Source organism: Cyprinodon variegatus, unplaced genomic scaffold (genome assembly GCF_000732505.1).
Source record: "Cyprinodon variegatus isolate N-32 unplaced genomic scaffold, C_variegatus-1.0 Scaffold370, whole genome shotgun sequence".
Lineage (NCBI taxonomy): Eukaryota > Metazoa > Chordata > Actinopteri > Cyprinodontiformes > Cyprinodontidae > Cyprinodon > Cyprinodon variegatus.
This window is the reverse complement of record NW_015150823.1, coordinates 588,011-607,561: the sequence shown is the minus strand read 5'-3', so window position 1 is coordinate 607,561 and position 19,551 is coordinate 588,011. Positions and strand designations below refer to the sequence as shown.

The following is a 19,551-nucleotide window of genomic DNA, read 5'->3' as shown; positions in this document are numbered from 1 at the left end:
CCCCCCCCCCCCCCCTTTTGAGCGGCCATCTGCTGAGGCCGACTGGGGTTCAAGGAGACAGAAGCAGACATAGAAAAAGAAGCAGAGACACAAAAAGCAGCTGCAAAAGGCGGCCCCGTCCAGGAAACACACAGCCAGGCAGACGAGCTTCGAGCAAGCTCCCATGTCAGAGGATATCTATAAAATGTTGATGGCAGCTAACTAACTACAAGCTTTATCAAAAAGGAAAGTTTTAAGCCTAGCCTTAAAAGTAGACAGGGTGTCTGCCTCACGGACTAAAACTGGTAGTTGGTTCCACAGGAGAGGAACCTGATAACTAAAAGATCAGTTACTCCTTTGCTTAAAAGTGTGGAGAACTTTCCTGTACTGCCAGCTGGTCTTTCTTTGTCCATCTGGGCCACTGGTCCCAACAGAAGTAATGGTGGCCACAGTGAAACATAGTAGCAGGGTTGGTCATACCTTTTAGGGCAATTTGGATTGCTGCTCTATAAAAGTGGTGTCTCCATTTTACTTGTGGGAGAAATTCCTTTTCCCCCAGAACATTAACAAAATACTCAACTCCCCAAAAAACAAACAATCTGTTTAACCAAGAGCCTTTATTAGCAGAACCCCAAAGGTTTGTCTTTATTTGCTCTTTAGTGCTGAGCTGCTATTGGATAGAAGCTTCTACACTTTACTTGTTGGAGGATTAAGAAAAAGGGTTATTAAGAGGAGGAGAGGAGCTGGAGCAGCTCTTTCGGAGGCCAGTTTTCCAGCTGACGTAACGCTGAGGCAGAGTTCATGGGCAAAAACCTGACATTACTGATAGTGCGTCACCAGCCAACCAGCAGATACAGGGTGATGAACTGAGCGATGACACAGGGGTCAATAATCAGCCTTTTTATAAACACACAAGATGAATTTGCAAAGAAAGCGACAGCTCTGAGAAGTTCACAGGAATGACATTATTTCAACCTCTTAGCCATTCATTTAAAGCATTTCTCTTAACTTTTAGAATGACCAATAATACATAAACTTGTAGAACTTTGAACATATTTGTTTAAATTATGCGTACGGGTTCAAAGATAATGTTTAGTTCAGCTTTCTTGACAGCCTAACTCAGCGATGAAGTCTGACCACTGCTGATGGCAGAATAACTGGAGGTCATTTAAAATGGGGAAGTAACTAGATTCCTGCAGCATACCTCACTCCATCTGGTAGGATTTTATGTTTGCCTCCCGTACCCAGTCTGGTTTAGTTGTGTTTATAGAGATGAATGACTTGTCAGAAGACTCGTAGAAGCTTTTAAGCACGGTGGTGGCAGCAGCATTTCAGTGGTGCTGGTGTATTAGGACAATTTTATTTTATTATTACAGACTCAAGGTCCAATATACATTAAAAGAAAACAGATACACTAAGAATAAAAAGAATGAGAGTACAACAGAGAAGGTGCCTAACCCTTCAGGAGGCAATTATACCAATGTCTCCAAAGCACAGATGAATATTTAACTGCACTATATTTGACATTGGTCATCAGTAAAATAATTATATTATTAGACTCATTTAGATGACAAATAAATTAATACATAAGCTTTCTCAAAACAGCCATAATAGTCCTGACACTAACAGATACAAACAATTCACTGGCCCTGGTCCATCTGGGCTTATTTAACAAAAGTCTTAGTGCATCATTATAAGCAACCTTCAACTTATGAAGACTGGCTTTTTTAAAGTTGCACCACAAATGTGCTGTATACAGTGATGTGCAATATGATCTGAACAAGTTCAGTTTCACTTCGTCAGAACAGAATCCAAATGTCTGGACAAGGATATTTGCCTGAGCGTATATCATTCGGACCTGACGGTAAATGTCCTCATCATCAGACAGACGGTCTGTCAACACATGACGAAGATATTTGACTTCAATAACCACAAATCTGAGCTTATTGTTCTGATAAATAGAGCTGGCTAAGTTCCGGTTTTTGGAACAGACATAATCTATAAAATCTATAAAAAAAGTGGACCACCTGTTCGGTTACTGTTAGTTATCATTCTTTGCCCCGGCTGCCATTAGGCCTGTGTTATGTTTAATTTCAGTAGCAGTTTTATACCTAAAAGAAATCAGAAAGTCAACCAATATTCTTGAAAATATTTATTGTAGTACATAAACAAATATGTATATAAACACATACAAAGTAATAGAATCCCAAAATATAAAGGTCATCCTTTGTATGAAAAGAGGTCATAGACAGGAGAACTTGAGGCAGGAGACTAGAGTTTTACTTGGTTATGCTACAAAAAAAGATAAATAAATCAATTTCCAAAAAAGGTAATTTCTGCTCAGAAACAGAAGTAGCAACCCCCACTCCACTGACCGTGAAGCAGGAAAACAAAATCCTAGAGACAAGCTCCATATTGGTCCTCTAAAGCTTCAGGCACAGTCAGGTAACTTTTAGCTGCAGTACATTTTGCTTTGTCAGTATATTTACAGACCATTCAGTCACAACATTAACACTTTGAACCATCCTATCTGTGATCCTTGGTCAGGTAGAAAAGTCTAGACAGAAACAGCTTCAACATGGAAAAATATCTTTCATAGTTTATATCAACAACTACAGTAGAAAAGGAAATCGTTTAAAGACACGACGCCGAGCACGGCATTATTTGCTACCTCTACGCACGACATCTGTAAAGCTGTTAAACCAGCCTGTGGTGCAGGTCTTTACAGACAGGTACCATGTGCATCCTCAAGCAGCGTGCTGACATGTTAGTGAACTAAATGCAGACTTTGCATGGCAGCAGTAGCTTAAACTTAAAGGCAGGACTGTAGGTAGGCCAGTTTGGTTCTGTGTAGTTGACCTCCATCTGAAGTCCCATAAAGGAATATTAGAAACAGAAGACAGGGGCGCAGAGGACCTCAGTGGGTGGAGTCGGAGTCACTGGAGTCCAGGCTGACCTGTGTGGGCGTAGGGGTGCGATTGGTAGCTGCCGGGCTGTAGAGGGTCTGTGTGCTCCTCCGCAGATTCTCCAAGGACTGCAGGAAAGAGCGGCGTGCCCTCTCTTCTTCCATGGGAGAAGAGCCTTCTTCTTCTACCTCTGCAATCTCAGCAAAAGTGACAGGCTGGGTTTTGAAGCGGGCCTCCCGAGGTCGGCGGGAGCGACTTTTGCCCTTTGCGGGGCTCTTGGGTACGGGGAGCTGCTGGGGGAACTCCTCAGTAGCAGCGGCCATCAGGTGGGCTGAGAGGACGTGGAAGCCAGAGGTCTCTGTTGGCATCTGACGCACAGCAGCCATGGTGAAAACAGGAGCCTGATAAAAAGGTAAAACAGTCAGAGGAAGGTCTGGCTCTTCCTGCCTACACGGGTGGGACCTTTGCTCTTTCAGGAGCCTTGTCCAAAGAGAAGAAAATATCTTTATCTGACGAGCAGGAAAGCCAGAGGGGATCTGAAAACCAAGACAAATAACCTGGGCCAGAAATCTCCAAGGATAGGCCAGACAGAGACAATCAGTCTTGAAGAAGAAAACCAGTTCTTGGCAGGTGTCTGCTCTTCCCTCGTCTGCTGCTTTCAGCTCTGGAGCTGGCTGTCTCTCGTTTTATGTCAGTGTCGGTTCTCTGCAGCTAGTGCCACAGACGGCTATGACTTTCTCTTATATAGCCGCTCACCACCCACCCTACCTCTCTCTCTCCACATCATGTGTTAGTCAGGGCCCTCCCACTCCACTCCCCTCCCCTCCTCTCCTCTCAGTCAAGGATCCGGCCTCTGTAACACTAAGACCCTGAAAATAAAGACATGACTACATCTGTGTCCAAAGGCTGTGTAGTATACATATGCAGCAAACGAACATGTAATACAAGAAATCAGAGTTTGGAAAGAGAAAATTGGATTAAGTCAGCTGTCCTCTAGTTGGATTTGGTCTATTTCTATCAAGGAATTTATTAAAGCTTCAGTTCACTTAGTATTACAATATTAGTTTTTATTCTATTTCTCTTTTCCAGCCTCTAACCGGTATTTGTGCTGCCATTTATTTAACTTATTCCATTTCTTTTTATCAATTATCCCTGCAGCAGAAAAGCATCCCACAGCATGTTCCTGCCATCACCATTTTGCATGGTGGGAAAAGGCCAAAAAGTTAATTTCAGTCTTATTTGACCAGAAAAAGTTCTTCCAAATGTTTGTTTGCAAACACCCATCAGAACGTCTTTTTTCCTCTGCCGTGTGGGTCTTCGCAATGCTGATTAGTCATTTATAATAAAAGTAAACAACTAACAGCTGGACTTGCAGAAGTGAATTTTAGACAAATTTTAGACGACCTTTACTGGCTCTGAACCCAAACAAAGGCAGGAGGGAGAACAAATATTTGGGTCTGATGCAGTTTTCTTAGAAGCAGCTTTGGCAAATTCTCCATATTCTGTTTGCTCTCTTCACTGGAAAATTCCTCAACATTTTTTTCCCAGCTGTTCTGGGAGCTTCTGCTCTGATGCTGTCATGGTTCTCCTCTTTTGGGACTCTGAGTTTTTAGTTTTCAGTTATTAGTTATTCTGTTTTGTTGATCTATTCAATTCAATTCTGTTCAGTTTATTTCTATAGCACAAATTCACATCACGTCATCTCAAGGCACTTTACAGTTCACCAGATCATCCAGTCAAATTGATTCAAAGTTTTCTATCTAAGGAAAACCAGTTCATTGCATGGACTCATTGACTCTTCAGCAATCCTTCACACTAAGCATGTTTGTAGCGACAGTGGAGAGGAAAAACTCCCTTTTCTTTTGGCAGTCTTTAGTTAATCTCTGTTGCCTCCTTGTGTTTTTTTTCCTTTCCCCTTGGCTTTCTTCTAGTTTGTTCCTCTCACACCTGCTCCATATTCAGCTCCTTAGCCCATCCTTTGTTCTGTCCCCCTTATATACACCATCTCTACAGTCACTCAGTGCTTGTTTCTTGTTGTTGTTTGTTGCTTCCTCACTGCATTTGGGTCCTCTACCAAGCTCCATACAAACCATGACAGATGCTGTTCAATAGGCTATGGGATGCTCATACGGCGGTTCTTCTTTTTGGTGTTCACAACAAAGTTGTAAGCATCTTTTTGCTTAGAGATAAAATAATACAAAAAAAAAAAAAAACAAGACAAATCTCCTCCATGTTAAGCGGGACTCCCTGGTTTGATGTGTCATCTGGTCGCAATCTAATTATGCTTCTTTTTTTGCTTCGATCTTTTTTTCATCACTGACCATGAGACTTTTTCAAAACCTCTCCAAGAATTTATCATTTGGAGATGATCAAGGCTCCTAAAATAAAAAGGGCTAATCTTCAATCAGGAGCTGAAGGCTTTCCAACAGTCGAGGCCAAAGGACCAAGTGTCCAAATCTGCTCAGGGTCAGTTTCTTCTTAAAGCTACAAACTTGACAAAATAGCATAACATTAGGTGGTGTAGGCTCTGTATTAAAAGGAAAATTAGAAGTTGATATAGTCGGCTGTTAAACCTGAGCATCCCAGCAAATTATAACTTTCAGGGTTCAGGGGATTGTCCTCATTTTTGGTCTTCATCTTTTTCTCTATGCTACTATGACTTTGCCAAGTCCTGGAATGAGTTTCCATCAGTGTGGGACTGAATCCAAATACAAGTACGTTATTATAAGCAGATGTTTTATTTGCCAAAGTAAACGTGGTCAAGTTAGATGAATTCATCTCACCAGAGCTAAAAGAAGGTCCTGGTGCTTTTCCCATGCGAGGAGCAGGGCTTACTTTGTTAATACTGTAAATATGCATGAACAACTCTGTTAGAGCTAAATATTGGAGGTAATAACAGACCCTGTGTTGATACAACGATGGTCTCATGTCTTCCCACACGGGCAGCTGTACTTAGAAACTTGTGATCAAAGGCCAGAGTGGAGAAAGAATATTACATATGCGGGTTGTGTTTATAGGAAGTATCTTCTTTATGCTCCACAAAAGGTTTAACAGTTAAATAAATAAATAAATGTAAGTTTATGTGAGGTTAACAAGTCATAGATTGTGCAACAGAATGCTGTAGTTGCAGCAGTTTTCAGTTTAGAAATGCTCAATACTTTAAAGAGAGAAAAGATTCTCCATTGGTGGGTGCAGAGACACCAGTCTGACAACTTTGGTATCTTAAAAGATCAAGATTTAACTCAGAAATCCGAGCATATTTCTTTACATTAACAATATCTGATGTCATTTAATAAAATGACAGAAAAAAAGCCAGTGTCATCACAGACCTGTATCCATGATTTAAACCAGCTGTATGAGTAACCATGATTGTAAAAAGACACTTCCAGAGCACATTTGAAATTAATAATATGCATGAGAAATAAAACAGTTCCTGATCAGATAAAGGAGCTTTTAACATGGTTGTTTGTGGGGTTTTTTTTTTTTTTTGTTCAGTTAAGAGCCATAAACTAGCAGAGATAGATGAGTCTAACACAAACTGGAAGAAAGGATATGAGTAGGATCTCTTTTGTGCATCTAGGATACTTTTGCTTATGGATGTTAGAGCCTGCCCTGTTTTTGAGTATAGTCCTGTTTCTCTGACCGTAACTAACTGGGTGTGCTCTCTTTCATCTTCTGACCTGGGAGCTGGCTCGGAGCTCGTCTGCCTGGCTGTGTGTTTCCTGGACAGGGTCGCCTGTGGAGCTGGTTGACAGTTGCCTTTTGTATCTATGCTTCTTTTTCTATGTCTGCTTCTGACTCCTTGAACCCCAGTCGGCCTCAGCAGATGGCTGCTCACACTGAGCCTGGTTCTGCTGGAGGTTTTTTCCTCCAGGAGAACCTCCCATTCTATTTCCTGAAGTTTTTCCTCTCCACTGTCGCCACAAGCATGCTTAGAGTGAGAGATTGCCTACGAGTCAATGAGTCAATGCAATCAACTGGTTTTCCTTAGATAGAAAACTTTGAATCAAATTTGACTGGATGATCTGGTGAACTATAAAGTGCCTTGAGTTGACATGTGTTGTGAAATGGTGCTTTTTAAATAAACCGAATTGAATTGAACAGTTTGCCACTAAAAGAACTATCCTGCTCTGCTTCCTATGAATCATGGCCACTTCATGAGATGTGAGCCCGGTTGGTAGGCACTGCCTTCTGTAACTCTAAGCAACTTCTCTTATTTGAGTAACATTATTATATCTGTCAAAATCTTTAGTCGTGTCTCATGGTTATTTAATACAAATACATAATGAAGTGTTATTTAAAGAGTTTGTCCTGAGTGATCTCCTCTCAGGAAAAGAACCGGAGAGAGAAAGCTTCAAAGTGTAAACACAGAGCTTTCCCTAACAATGAGGATGGGGACTGATAACTTCCAGCTGCAGGTCTTGTAGTCTGTGTTTCGACCAGCATTGCTCACCAACAGACAGATTTGTTCAGGGGCTCTTAGTTTGAAAGGGCGCCTACTAAACAGTTATGAATGCTACTGCAGGTTTTCAATTTTATTCTATTCAGTTTATTTCTATTGCACCAATTCACTACACGTCATCTCAAGGCACTTTCCAGTTCACCAGATCACAAAGTCAAACTGATTCAAAGTTTTCTATCTAAGGAAAACCAGTTGAATGTATAAACTTGTTAACAGGAAGAAACCTCCAGCAGACCAGGCTCAGTGTGAGCGGCCATCTGCTGAGGCTGACTGGGGTTCAAGGAGACAGAAGCAGAGATACAAAAAGAGGCATAGACAGAGATTGTCAAGGAAACACACAGCCAGGCAGATGAGCTCCAAGCCAGCTCCCATGTTAGAGGATGAAGAGAGCACATCCAGCCAGCCACAGTCAGAGAAACAGGACTACACTGAAAAACAGGCCAATCTCGAACGTGTTTTGAATTTTTTGGTTGTGGAAAGATTGAAAGTGATAGATGGGGAATAGTTGTAGCTGATTGTTTTTGTATTTGCATTCAACATGTGAGAGAGGTACACAATATAACATATTACATAGATACTACCATGCCTTATCTAGATGGTATAGGATGAAGCTCCTGGATGATGATTTGTGCTGGAAATGCAGAAAACAAACCGGTATGTTCCTCCATTGTATGTATCAGTGCTGTTTGGATTCAGGTTTTAAGCAATTGACTTGGAGCAGAAACCAAGAGCTCTGTTTACTGAGGGGAAAATCTTAAGCCTCTTTCCAACTGAAATAAGTGTATTAAGTTTTTAAAACATGGGTTGGCCCGCCAACAATCGGCATTTGGCTTGTTGATCCCATTGGCAAAAAAAGCTGGATCTAACCCCTGGCTGGTAGCTGCGTGGCCTCAGTCCCCCCACTGCTTCGTATCTAGAGACACCATAACGCTAGGTTAGCATTGATGATGTCATCAACGTGACAGAAATTAGGAAAGTAAACAATGGAGAGCAACATGTAAGGAAACCCGGGCGGAGTCAGTGTGCTTTATTGTTTCTCTTTATTATCTGTCTGAATCCCTCTCACCAGAGCTGCTCCATGTTTATGTAATGGTTCTGTAAACAGAGTTGTTTCTGCTTGTTAGATCAGAAGCAACTGGCGTGGTGTGTTGACATCCGTACGTGCGTTCAATAGTGCCGGTCAACCTGGCTCTTGTGTTCCAACAGCATACCGATCAGAGCCGAGGTGAATCTAACATGGGGTCGCTTGCCGAGTTGTTTGACACGGGGAAAAGGGGTAATAGCCAATTTGTCCAAAATAAATTTGAGTTTGATGCTAAAAATCTGAGGTGAGATGCAGATATTGAATATTTATCAACAGATTTCATTAGGTAGTAATTGCAATCCTTATAGTTTAGACAAAAATGTGCAGTGTTTCTGTTAGTTATATACTGTGGTCATCTATGTAGAAATCCTTAAAGTTTACCATGTACAATGTCTTTAAAAATGTTCACTAAAAACTTGAATAAAAAAAAATGTACTTTAGGAGTTATATAAATACCTTCTTGGTGAGATAAACGAAAGTTTGCTGCTATAAAATGACAGAATGACACTTTTCCTATAAACTGTGGTAGAATGACTAAATCTTTTATTTTTGCATTTTTGTCTCTGAAGTAGGCCAGGATGAGAGACATGGGAGACATGTCACAGTCAAATAGGACTTCCCTTACAGGACTTGAAGTCAAAGTCAGAGAAGATAAATAGAAACTGTGAAGCCATGGATTCACCGGCAGTCTCAGCAGCATTCCAACACGTCACGTCATCCTAACCGTTACTGTAATGACTATATTTATCAGCATCAGGGCTGACTGAGGGGAAGTCAGAGCCAACGTGGGCTGTTGCATCAAATCACACTGTCGCTGAAAGACTGTTTTTCTTCCATCCGTGACACAGGCTGCTTGTTTAATCAGTGTATCTGTCTCGACTCATGTTCCCGATCCTGATGCAAAATGTAAAACCTAATTCAAAATCAACTATAGGCTTATTTTGTTAGGATAAAAACTAGAGACAATGAATAAAGCAGGAGAACACAACTATTTTTAAGTGATTATAAAAAATTACACTTTTTAAATATTACATATTTATGATTGGAAAAACTTTGAGGAGAAAAGGATGATAGATTAGTAACTGTGGCTCAGATAGTCTGTTACTGGAGTCAGTGTCAGAGTAGAGAAGGTGACAGGAAACACTGCAAGCAGGCCAAGCTGGTGTCATCTGCTAAATGCTTTAAACCATCGGTGCCCCTGAAGTGACAAGCTTTTCTTTAAAGCATGACCTCATGGGATTCCCTCCCCCCACACTCGGAGCCGATAGGAGTGAAAATATATCTTCAAATGACCCCCCACAGATTTTTGTGGTGACGTCTCAGTTGAGTTCAGCAGGCAACCGGGTCACCGCTCTACCGTCTCCCACATACAGACATGCCAATGCAAACACACCCTCATGCACACAGTATGGGTGGAAGTTTGAGATGACCCCTTGGTTTATTTTGGGTGAATTTACGGTCAATAATCACAAGGGCTACTGTTGCCAGTCAGGTGACACAATATGGACTGAGTGCTCTAGTGGAGAGCAATGTCTGATCCACATGGGTACAAATGTTGTTTTAGAGTTAGGTGTTAGTGTTATTTTCAAGATTATGGTGTGAATTGAGTTCAGGCTGGGATTAGGGTTAGGTTGGAACCCATAAAAAAAGTTTTAGGCTAAGGGTCACAGTTAGACTGTAGGACTCACCTATAAATGAATGGAGCTCAATGGAAAGTCCCCACTGGAATAGTAAAACCAGACGTGTGTGGACAGAATGAAAGAAGGAAAATATTACAACAAGCTCACTGTTTGCCCATCTAAACTGATGGCTCTGGTACAATGGGTATTAATATGAGCTCATGATAAGTCTGGGTAGGCTACAGAGATCCACAGCTCATCTTAAGAGACGGAGGAGAGGAAAAAAACAAACAAAAACATTTTAACAGAAACCTCTAACAGAACCAGAACCAACTTCAGTGTGAGAGGCCTGCTGCCAAAGCCGATTGGGGTACATGGAGAGAAAAGAAGACATGCAAAAGGAACATAGAAGAACTGATCCATAAATACTTTCTGTGGTAGAGAAGCTAATGGTAAACTAGCTCCACATGTGGTTCTCTCTGACAGAGAAACAGTTAATCAGATCAGCTCTGGGACAGTTTAAATGTCAAAGGGATGAAAGAGAGAAATTCCATTTGGTTACAGTAAAAGCTGAGTTTATAGCTATGAGAGAAACAGGACTAAACTATCACCTATAATCTCAGGTGTTGATGGCAGCAGCACAGCTGATATTTCTCTCCAGGACGGTGTCACAGACTATCAGGAACAGACCAGATGAAGCTACTATGATGAGAAAAAACAGAAAGAGTTTTATGTTACAGATTGAACTAACAAATTCTGCAGAATGGGAGAATAGAAATGAAATTAAGCAGAATGATGAAAAGGGGTCCCTATGTCCTCCAGTAGTCTAAGACTAGAGCAGCATACCGGTAACTATAGAGATAGCTCACGATAACCTGAACCACTTAGATTTCATGCTATGTACACAGAGATATACAAACTTGTGTAAATGACCTGTACTTATATAGCACCAACTCAAGGCAGGGGACTCCTGACTTTACACACAACATAGTGGCAAGCTACAAAGCCACACCTGCTCTGAGGCACACAGACAGTTGTAGGGCTGCCTTGTATAGGCGCCACCAGGCCCACCATATGTAAGCTGGGTGAAATTTTCCTGCCCAACGAATGAGACAAACAGAGCTGGGCTTTCAATCAGTGACCCTCCGGTAGCACGGTAAACAAGTGCAGCCTACCCCTCTGTATAGACAGAGATATATGAGCAACCTTGTGCAGGTAAATCTCTAGGCACACAGTTCTCCATTTGAAGCAAAGTAAAAACAGTGTCATGCTAAACCCCTCAAAAAAGTCAGTATTAACAGAGTTAAGCAGCAACCCTAGAAGAACATCTGTTAGGTGACAAAAGTATTGAGACAAAAGCTGAGTTTAAAGGGGCACTACTCCATGGAATTAGATTAATTGAAATGTATGCCACAATCTCCAATTTTTATTTGAAAATAATCCTGAAACCTTTTTTTCTAGTTATTTAGCTAGATACATTAGATTTCTGCAGGGTTGCTAAAGACACTGGTGTCTCCTGGGCTCAGAGGTGAAGGACATGCATCACCCTGGAAGAGTCCATCTGCACAGACCCAAACCTGCATGCGCAAACTCACACCTAAGGGCATTTTAGGCAGCCCACTGAACCAAAACACTATATTTTTAGACTTTAGGAGGAACCTAGATCACCCGGAAAGAAACTTGAATATGCATGGAGAGAGGCTCTTAAATCCTTCTTTGGATCTATGGCATAAAGGCAAGAGGAAGAGTTTTCATTTGTCATTGAGATATATGCCCCAAAGTTTCACTAATGAGTAATCTCAGCCTTAATGTGAAAAACATGACAGTTAAATGGGTACAAACACTTTTAAAGCCATGCTAAGCTTTGTGAAATGCTCAGCTTTTGGACAAATGTTTAGTGTACAGGTTGCATAGATGTACTGTAATAGATGGCATAACAGGCCAAGTGTTTTGTGTGGGATAACCACAAGAACGTGGTTCTGTAAAAACAAACCGGATCTTTCTACCCTTTAATCTTGGCTTATGTATGCCTGCCCCTTTAAAATATGAAAATATATGGACGGAAGGACAGACGGACAGACAGACAGACAGACAGAGGCAGACGGCCGGACGGACAGACGGACAGACAGAGGCAGACAGACTGACAGACAGACAGACGGATGGATGGATAACCCTAACCGTAACCCTAAAAAAATACATGCAGAGTTTTCATCTTTTTTTGTTTTGTTCTTTCCTCTTTTGACTCTAATAAAAATAATCAATAATATATAAAAAAAATATACTGATTGATTGATTGACTTTATTGATTTCACATTGGAGAAATTTACTCGTTACATCAGCTGAAATAGTTAAAGAGAAGAAGAAGGTGCCAAAGGAAGACAAAGATGCATGGTATATATGCAGTTTTTTCTTTTTTTTAATAGCAGGATCATTATACATGTGTAATGAGCTGGATGTGGACCCAAGATTCACCACAACAGGTCAGTGACGGTTTGAAAAGTTTATTGAGAACACAGGTGATGGAGACGCTGACTCTCGGGCGCACAGCTTCTGTGTGCAGACTGGTATGTCCTGGAGACAAGGGGACAGGTTAGAGGCCGCACTGGCAGGCTTCAACTGAAACTGTCAGATGGACTAACCTGTCTTTGCATGGAATTTGGACTCTGAGGCTCAGAACATTAAGGGGGCAGGCAGGCTCAGTAACTTACAGGCAGAAACGGGTCAAAGCACAGGTTATCAATCCAGAATCCAGAGACTGACAGAGCTGGTCTCAGGCAGGCAGACAAATCCAAGAAGGGGTCATGCAGGCTCATAAATCAGGGGACAGGATAGGATCTATAACAGGCGGGCAGGTAGGCAAACAGACAGGTTTTCAGAAATCAGGCTGGAAGGTTCTCACTTGGCTTGAAACGATCTGGCAGGAACAGAACATGTGGCAGGATCCAGACTTCCAGGCATCCACAAGCTCCCAGGAGGGTTCAGAGTCTGACAGGGTCCGAAAGCGTGACCTGGTGGTCACGCACAGGAGCAGAAAGGATCAGGTGCCGATGAGCAGGCTCAGTGGAAGAGGTTAGCCGGGACAGGACGTGGAACCAGAACTTGATGCAGGACTTTAAACTGATCTCCTCCCTGAAGCCAGGCTTACTGAGATAAAAACTGAACCTCCCCACATATAGAGCCAAAAACCCAGAGGACTCTGTGGAGGAGGAGCAGTCGACGATCAGGAGACGAGACAAACACAAAACCCTATTTCCACTGGCCGCCAGGATCCAGGACATGAACCATGAATCAAAATAAGAGACAGGCTAACAGAAAGACATATAATGATTTGGCACTGAATGCTCAGGCTGAACTGGAAATAACTAGAAGAAACAGGTGAGAGGAATAAATTATAATGAGGCAGGGAGGAAAAACGGCAGGTGAAAGAGATCATCAATTAAAGAGGAGCAAACAGGCCAGATCATGACAACAGGGTTATTGCACAGTGTGTTTACATGGGTATTTATATAGATGGATATTTATATATATAGTTATTGCACTAGGTGTCTAATATAGAGAATCAGTTTATTGCACAGGGTATCAAATAGTAATTGCACATTATACATTGAACAAGAAATAGACAACAGCATAGAGGAGGGCTGATACCACCACAGAGACATAGAAGGTAAAAGGATATATATATATATAGAGTGAAATAATCCTATTCTGTTTTGAAAAACAACTAATTTTACTATCAAATTCATGATTTCAAATAGAATTTCATTATTCATTGGGAAATTAACTATGATATTGTGCATATTTTGATTTAATTAAATATTTAATATAGAATGTTTTTTAATGGTACTGTAGTTGTTATTAAGTAGCATTTAGCATGGTAGCTAAATATAAGCACATATGACTTAATCTGGTGTATGAATAGAGCTGCTGAATGTGTGCCGCGTGTCTACTCGTCGTGTTTACTCCTATCTATTTCCGTCTACACTCCCTCATTGCTGTTTACTATTCAAACAATCACAGATAGCTAAAAATATATGGAAGAAAACTACTCTGAGTTTGTCTCATGAGGATTACTCATGAATAAATTAACCGAAATACCACATTGTGCATGATTTTGATGAAGGAATGCTTTAATTAGAAAGCTTTAAGCTCAACAACTGAATTTTTCATGATATTGCATGAATCCTTGAACTGCTGTTAAATTGATATTGAATGATTAAACACAAAGAAACTGATTGCCATTGATACAGAAAATGAAAGTAGTTGGCTGTATGCCATCAATCAAATCCTGAATCAAACACATACTCGGAATAGAAAATACAAAGACCTCTTCACAGGAACCCAATAGAAAAGGTCGGAATAGGTGAAGCAGTGTCCACCAAATTTTGCTTTTTGAACTGCTTTTTTTTAACTCACTAGTTTTGCTAGTGAGGTCGGCTTTGGTTTTGGTTCTAGCCGATAGCTTCAGTGTCTGGGATGAACCGATCTAGATTATTTATCAAATGAAGAAACCCAAACAATTACCTCCTGCAAGTAAAATAATAGACGTTTCTATAATTTCAATAGAATCTTCCTTTAACAAATCCGGAATTATCCCTCAAACAGCGTTTAAAATGAAGCACTGAGCTATCTCTACAGTTATGCTGCTATAGGCTTAGACTGCTGGAGGACAGAGGGACCCCTTTTCCTCATTCCGCTTCATTCTTTCTCTATTCTCCCCTTCTGCTTTATTTGTTACCGTAGTTCAATCTCAAACATTCTGCTCTCTCTGCTTTTTCTTATAGTAACTTCATTTGGTCTGTTCCTGTTTAGGTGTGATGCCATTTCTGGAGAGAAATATGAGCTGTGCTGCTGCCATCAATGCCTTTACTCATGGATGTTAGAGCTTGGCCTGTTTTCCAGTGTAGTCCTGTTTCTCTGACTGTGACTAACTGGATGTGCTCTCTTTATCCTCTGACATGGGAGCTGGCTCAGAGCTCGTCTGCCTCGCTGTGTGTTTCCTGGACGGGGCCGCCTGTGGAGCTGGTTGACAGTTGCCTTTTGTATCTATGCTTCATTTTCTATATCTGCTTCTGTCTCCTTGAACCCCAGTCGGCCTCAGCAGATGGCCGCTCTCTCTGAGTCTGGTTCTGCTGAAGGTTTCCTCCTGTTAAAAGGGAATTTTCCTCTTCACTGTCGCTACAAGCATTCTTAGTGTGAGGGATTGCTGAAGGGTCAATGAGTCGATGCAATTAGCTTGTTTTCCTTGGAAACTTTGAATCAATCTGACTGGATGATCTGGTGAACTGTAAAGTGTCTTAAGATGACATGCGTTGTGAATCGGCACAATAGAAATAAACTGAAATGAATTAATTAAAAATTATGTTTACTGGACAAAGAGAGGAACATCGGGCTACGACTCAGCATGAACCTGCCCAAACAAGTGCTTGTGCCAGCAACTGTAATAACCTTAGTACGTTTTAGCTAGCCTGCTCACAGACACTACTGCTTAAGGAGCAGAAAATAAACCAACTAAAGATGCCAATGATTCAGCTCACATTGCATGCCACCGCATTCAGTTTTACCATTTAGTTTAGTTAAATGACATAAAAATGAGTAGAAGGTTAAAAATTGAGATTTTATATTCAAAACAGCCAATTTGAGGTTTACCTTCTGTACTGAACATGGACTAAAGTTACCAACAGTGACTTTGTAATATAAGATGTTTTTCAGCTTAAGCGCAAGGCCATAAAGTCCTCTTTTGTTAAGATAACGTGCCACAGAATGTTGGAAAAAATAAGGAAGACAAACAAGTAAAAGCAGGGTACAGAGCCTGTAGGGTCCCAAGGTGAGGAACACGCTGCAGGAAACATTCCCAGACTAACAAATCTTCCTGTGGTCATTGTTACGACAGGACAGTCACGCTGCCACAGCAACCTAAATGCCAACAGCCTTCAGAAAGCAGGAGAGGTAAAGGTGCCCAGTCACAGTATGTGCTCTGTCTTTATTAACAGTAAGATTGCACATCTACCTTGCAGGTCCCTGAAGAGGCTTATAAAACCAAACTCAAATGTTGTGTTTAGCTAATAATATAATAAAAAATGACATTGTAATAGAAAGGAGGTAAAAAATGTCTAACCTGTGGATGAAAAAAATTGACGACATTGAAATAAATCAAACAAACAAACCATCCTTAGATTATAATGAAATTAATGAGTTATTAGCAACAAAATTAATTGATAAGATTCCTAAGCCACTTATCCATATTTTTAACTTTACAAAAGATTTGTGAATAGCCGATATGGTTTTTAGAAGAAAGAAGTTCTGTTCTGTTATGTATTTAGCATTAAGTTTGCTGTAGGCATTACTTAGTGCTTTTAAGTCTATGTTTTCATGTCATGTTTATGTTACAGAAAACTGCCTAGAAAAGTGTTTTTTTCATTGTTATTTTTTTTTTGGTGGCCTGGACTGGAATGCATCTACAGGGAGATAACATTACTCCAACGTGACTGTTTGAAGTTCAGAGATACAGAAACACAATGACTTTATATGGGTAGTATTTCTGTTTATGGATTCTCTTTCTCTCCTGTACTGATGGAACATTCCATTTGTACTTGGAAGTCAGAGTTTCCGACCTTTAGACCGCTAGAAGTTGTAATTCAAAGAAGGAAGGTCGGGGCAACACAACTATCTTTGACATATGCATTCAAGATCAATTCTACTCGTATCAACACTAGTAAAACTATTTCTAGCAGTTCTTAATCCATCCATCCATCCATTATCTGACACGCTTGTCCCAATTGGGGTCGCGAGAGGTGCTGGTGCCTATCTCCAGCAGTCAATGGGCGAGAGGCAGGGTACACCCTGGACAGTTCGCCAGTCCATCACAGGGCAACACAGAGACAAACAACCATTCACTCACACCTAAGGACAATTTAGAGAAGCCAATTAACCTAACAGTCATGTTTTAGGTCTGTGTGAGGAAGCCGGAGTACCCGGAGAGAACCCATGCATGCACAGGGAGAACATGCAAACTCCATGCAGAAAGACCCTGGACCAGGAATAGAACCGAGAACCTTCTTGCTGCAAGGCAGCAGTGCTACCCACTGCCCCACTGAGCAGCCCCAGTTCTTAGTCATGTTTGTAAAATTCTTTTAGTTTTTCATGTTTCTATGCTTTTAATGCTCTCAATACTACATTGAACAGAATTATTGTTAAGGGGAGTGGAGGCCTAGTGGTTAGGGCATAGAGCTTTGAATCCTGAGGTTCTGAGTTGGAGCCCCACTCCCACAGACTGCCACTCTGGCTGTCTGAGGAAGACCCTTAACCCCACACTGCTCTCCTGGCGCCGCATGATGGCAGTCCACTGCTTCCCAAGAGGATGGAATACATGCAGAGGTACATTTCTCCAATGTGAGATCAATAAAGTTCAAAAAAGTTCTAACTGTAGCTGTAGTAGAAAAGTACAATATGGAGGTCAGAGAGCGGGAATCCAAAAGAACTTCCCCTCAGAGTTGATGTCATTTTGTCTTCCATGCTCCAAGGTAAACAATTCAAATGCTTCCTAATCTAGTTTGAATCATCAAGCTACTCATAGCCAGAACTCCGAGTCCAACAACAGCCACAGACTGAGTAGGAGGTCTTCCACTGCTGTTGTGTCTTTGTCTATAAACACAGGAAATTATATTGCAGTGCTCTCTTCATCCTCTGACATGGGAGCTGCCTCTGAGTTCGTCTGCCTGGCTGTGTTTCCTGGATGGGGCCGCCTGTGGAGCTGGTTGACAGTTGCCTTTTGTATTTCTGCTTTTTCTGCTGGCGGTTTCTTCCTGTTAAAACTGAGTTTTCCTCTCCACTGTCTCTACAAGCATGCTTAGTGTGAGGGATTTCCTTCGAGTCAATCAGCTGTTTTTTCTTTGAACTTTGAATCAATCTGACTGGATGATCTGATTGAATTGTCCCTGTAAAGTGCCTTGAGATGACATGTTGTGAATTGGCGCTATATAGATAAAATGAATTAAACTAAATTAATTGGAAATGAATTAAGACCTCTCAACTCGTCAAACAGTATAGGTACTAACAAGAAGGCTAATTAGAAGATTGGGAGCAGGTGGGAACAGAGGCACGCAGGGAGCTGGGGAAAGGAGACTGACAAAAGAGGGCAAACAGGAAATATCTAAGAACTCAAATACAATCAAAATACCTAGAACACAAGAATCAAAATAACACCAATGAAAACTCAAAATAAAACTTGAACAAAACCAAAACCAAGACAGACTATAGCTCACAGAGCAACCATCTTAATAATTCAATAATTACCGTACATAAAAATTGTAGAAAATGATACAATCATTTTGCATTTAAGATTAAAAATGTTTTTCTTGTCTTTTAATAAGCTCTATCCAGAACTCCTCAAGTGGAATGTTTTTAGTTTCACCAGTTAAATTTGTATAAAATCTTCTTTCAGGAACCTTTGGATATCCGATTATTCATTGATTAATCGAAAAAATAATTGACAGATCAATTGATTTGCAAAATAATGGTGAGTTGCATTATTATTATTATTATTATAAAAGCCCACTTTTATATCATGTAAGTGTTCTTAATTAGACTTTCAAAGAGCGATGGCCTTGAAAAAGGAAAAGATAGTATTTGCATCATGACATAATGCTGACATAGAAACCCAAATATTATAGCAGTACTTATTTCCACTCTGGATATAGGCTTTTTTCCAATGTTCTATTTGTTGTTTTGGTTTATACAGAGGATGGCGATGTCTTGGTAGCTTTGCAGCTGTGCCATACTGTTTCTATTATTACATGACATATTGAATGATTACCAACGTCGTTCAAAAATTTGGACATTTTCTTAAATTCAGTTTTTAAGCTTCTACCTGATCTGACTTTGCTGATTTATTGTAATGATACAGTTTTTTTTTCTCAAATTTTCAACAAAATCCCAGAAGGTATATGGAGGCTTGTGTCTACAAGATGATAAAATCTAAAAATGAACAGGATATGAATACTTTTCGAGGGTACGTACTTATTTATTTGCTTCTCGCAAAACAAAGATGAGGTCATAAATGAAAGCATCAAATAGTAGACAGAGTAAAACACACAGAAAGTACGACCATGTCTAAGAGATTGGTCTGTTTTGTTGTTTTTATTTGCTACCCCCTTCTTATCAGCTGACGAAGTGCGACAACAAAGTTATTTATAGTCTGAGACTTGGAGAGTGGGAAGCACTGCAGTAAGGAACACCATGTTTGTTTACGTTGGATTGCCAGAGGAGAAACAATGTTAAAGACTTAAGTCTCATGGATACATTTCAGTACTGTTTTGTTTAGGTTTTAATTTTGTTTGCAATATAAGGAGAAACTGAAGTTCAGCCTGACCTCTCAAAATTTAGAAGGAGTGTCCAAAAGGTATCAGGTTGATGAAAAATGACTACTTTGAATAATCACAATCAGGATTTTGATTTAAGCTTCACGGTGAGGTAGCAATATGAAAGTTTGTCTTAAAGCAATAA

The 19,551-nt window shown here is 40.6% G+C and overlaps 1 protein-coding gene across 1 annotated transcript; it reads right to left on the bottom strand.

The window, feature by feature from the left end:
- Nucleotides 1–2,126: 2,126 nt before the first annotated feature.
- Nucleotides 2,127–3,590, bottom strand: LOC107092190 (chromosome unknown open reading frame, human C11orf96). Its single transcript, XM_015386513.1, has one exon. The coding sequence runs from the start codon at nt 3,269–3,271 to the stop codon at nt 2,897–2,899; it is 375 nt and encodes a 124-aa protein (XP_015241999.1). The 5' UTR covers nt 3,272–3,590; the 3' UTR covers nt 2,127–2,896.
- Between the last annotated feature and the right edge of the window lie 15,961 nt (nt 3,591–19,551).

Coding starts and splice junctions, on each gene's coding strand:
- LOC107092190 (XM_015386513.1), bottom strand. CDS start 3,271: ATGGCTGCTGTGCGTCAGATGCCAACAGAGACCTCTGGCTTCCACGTC.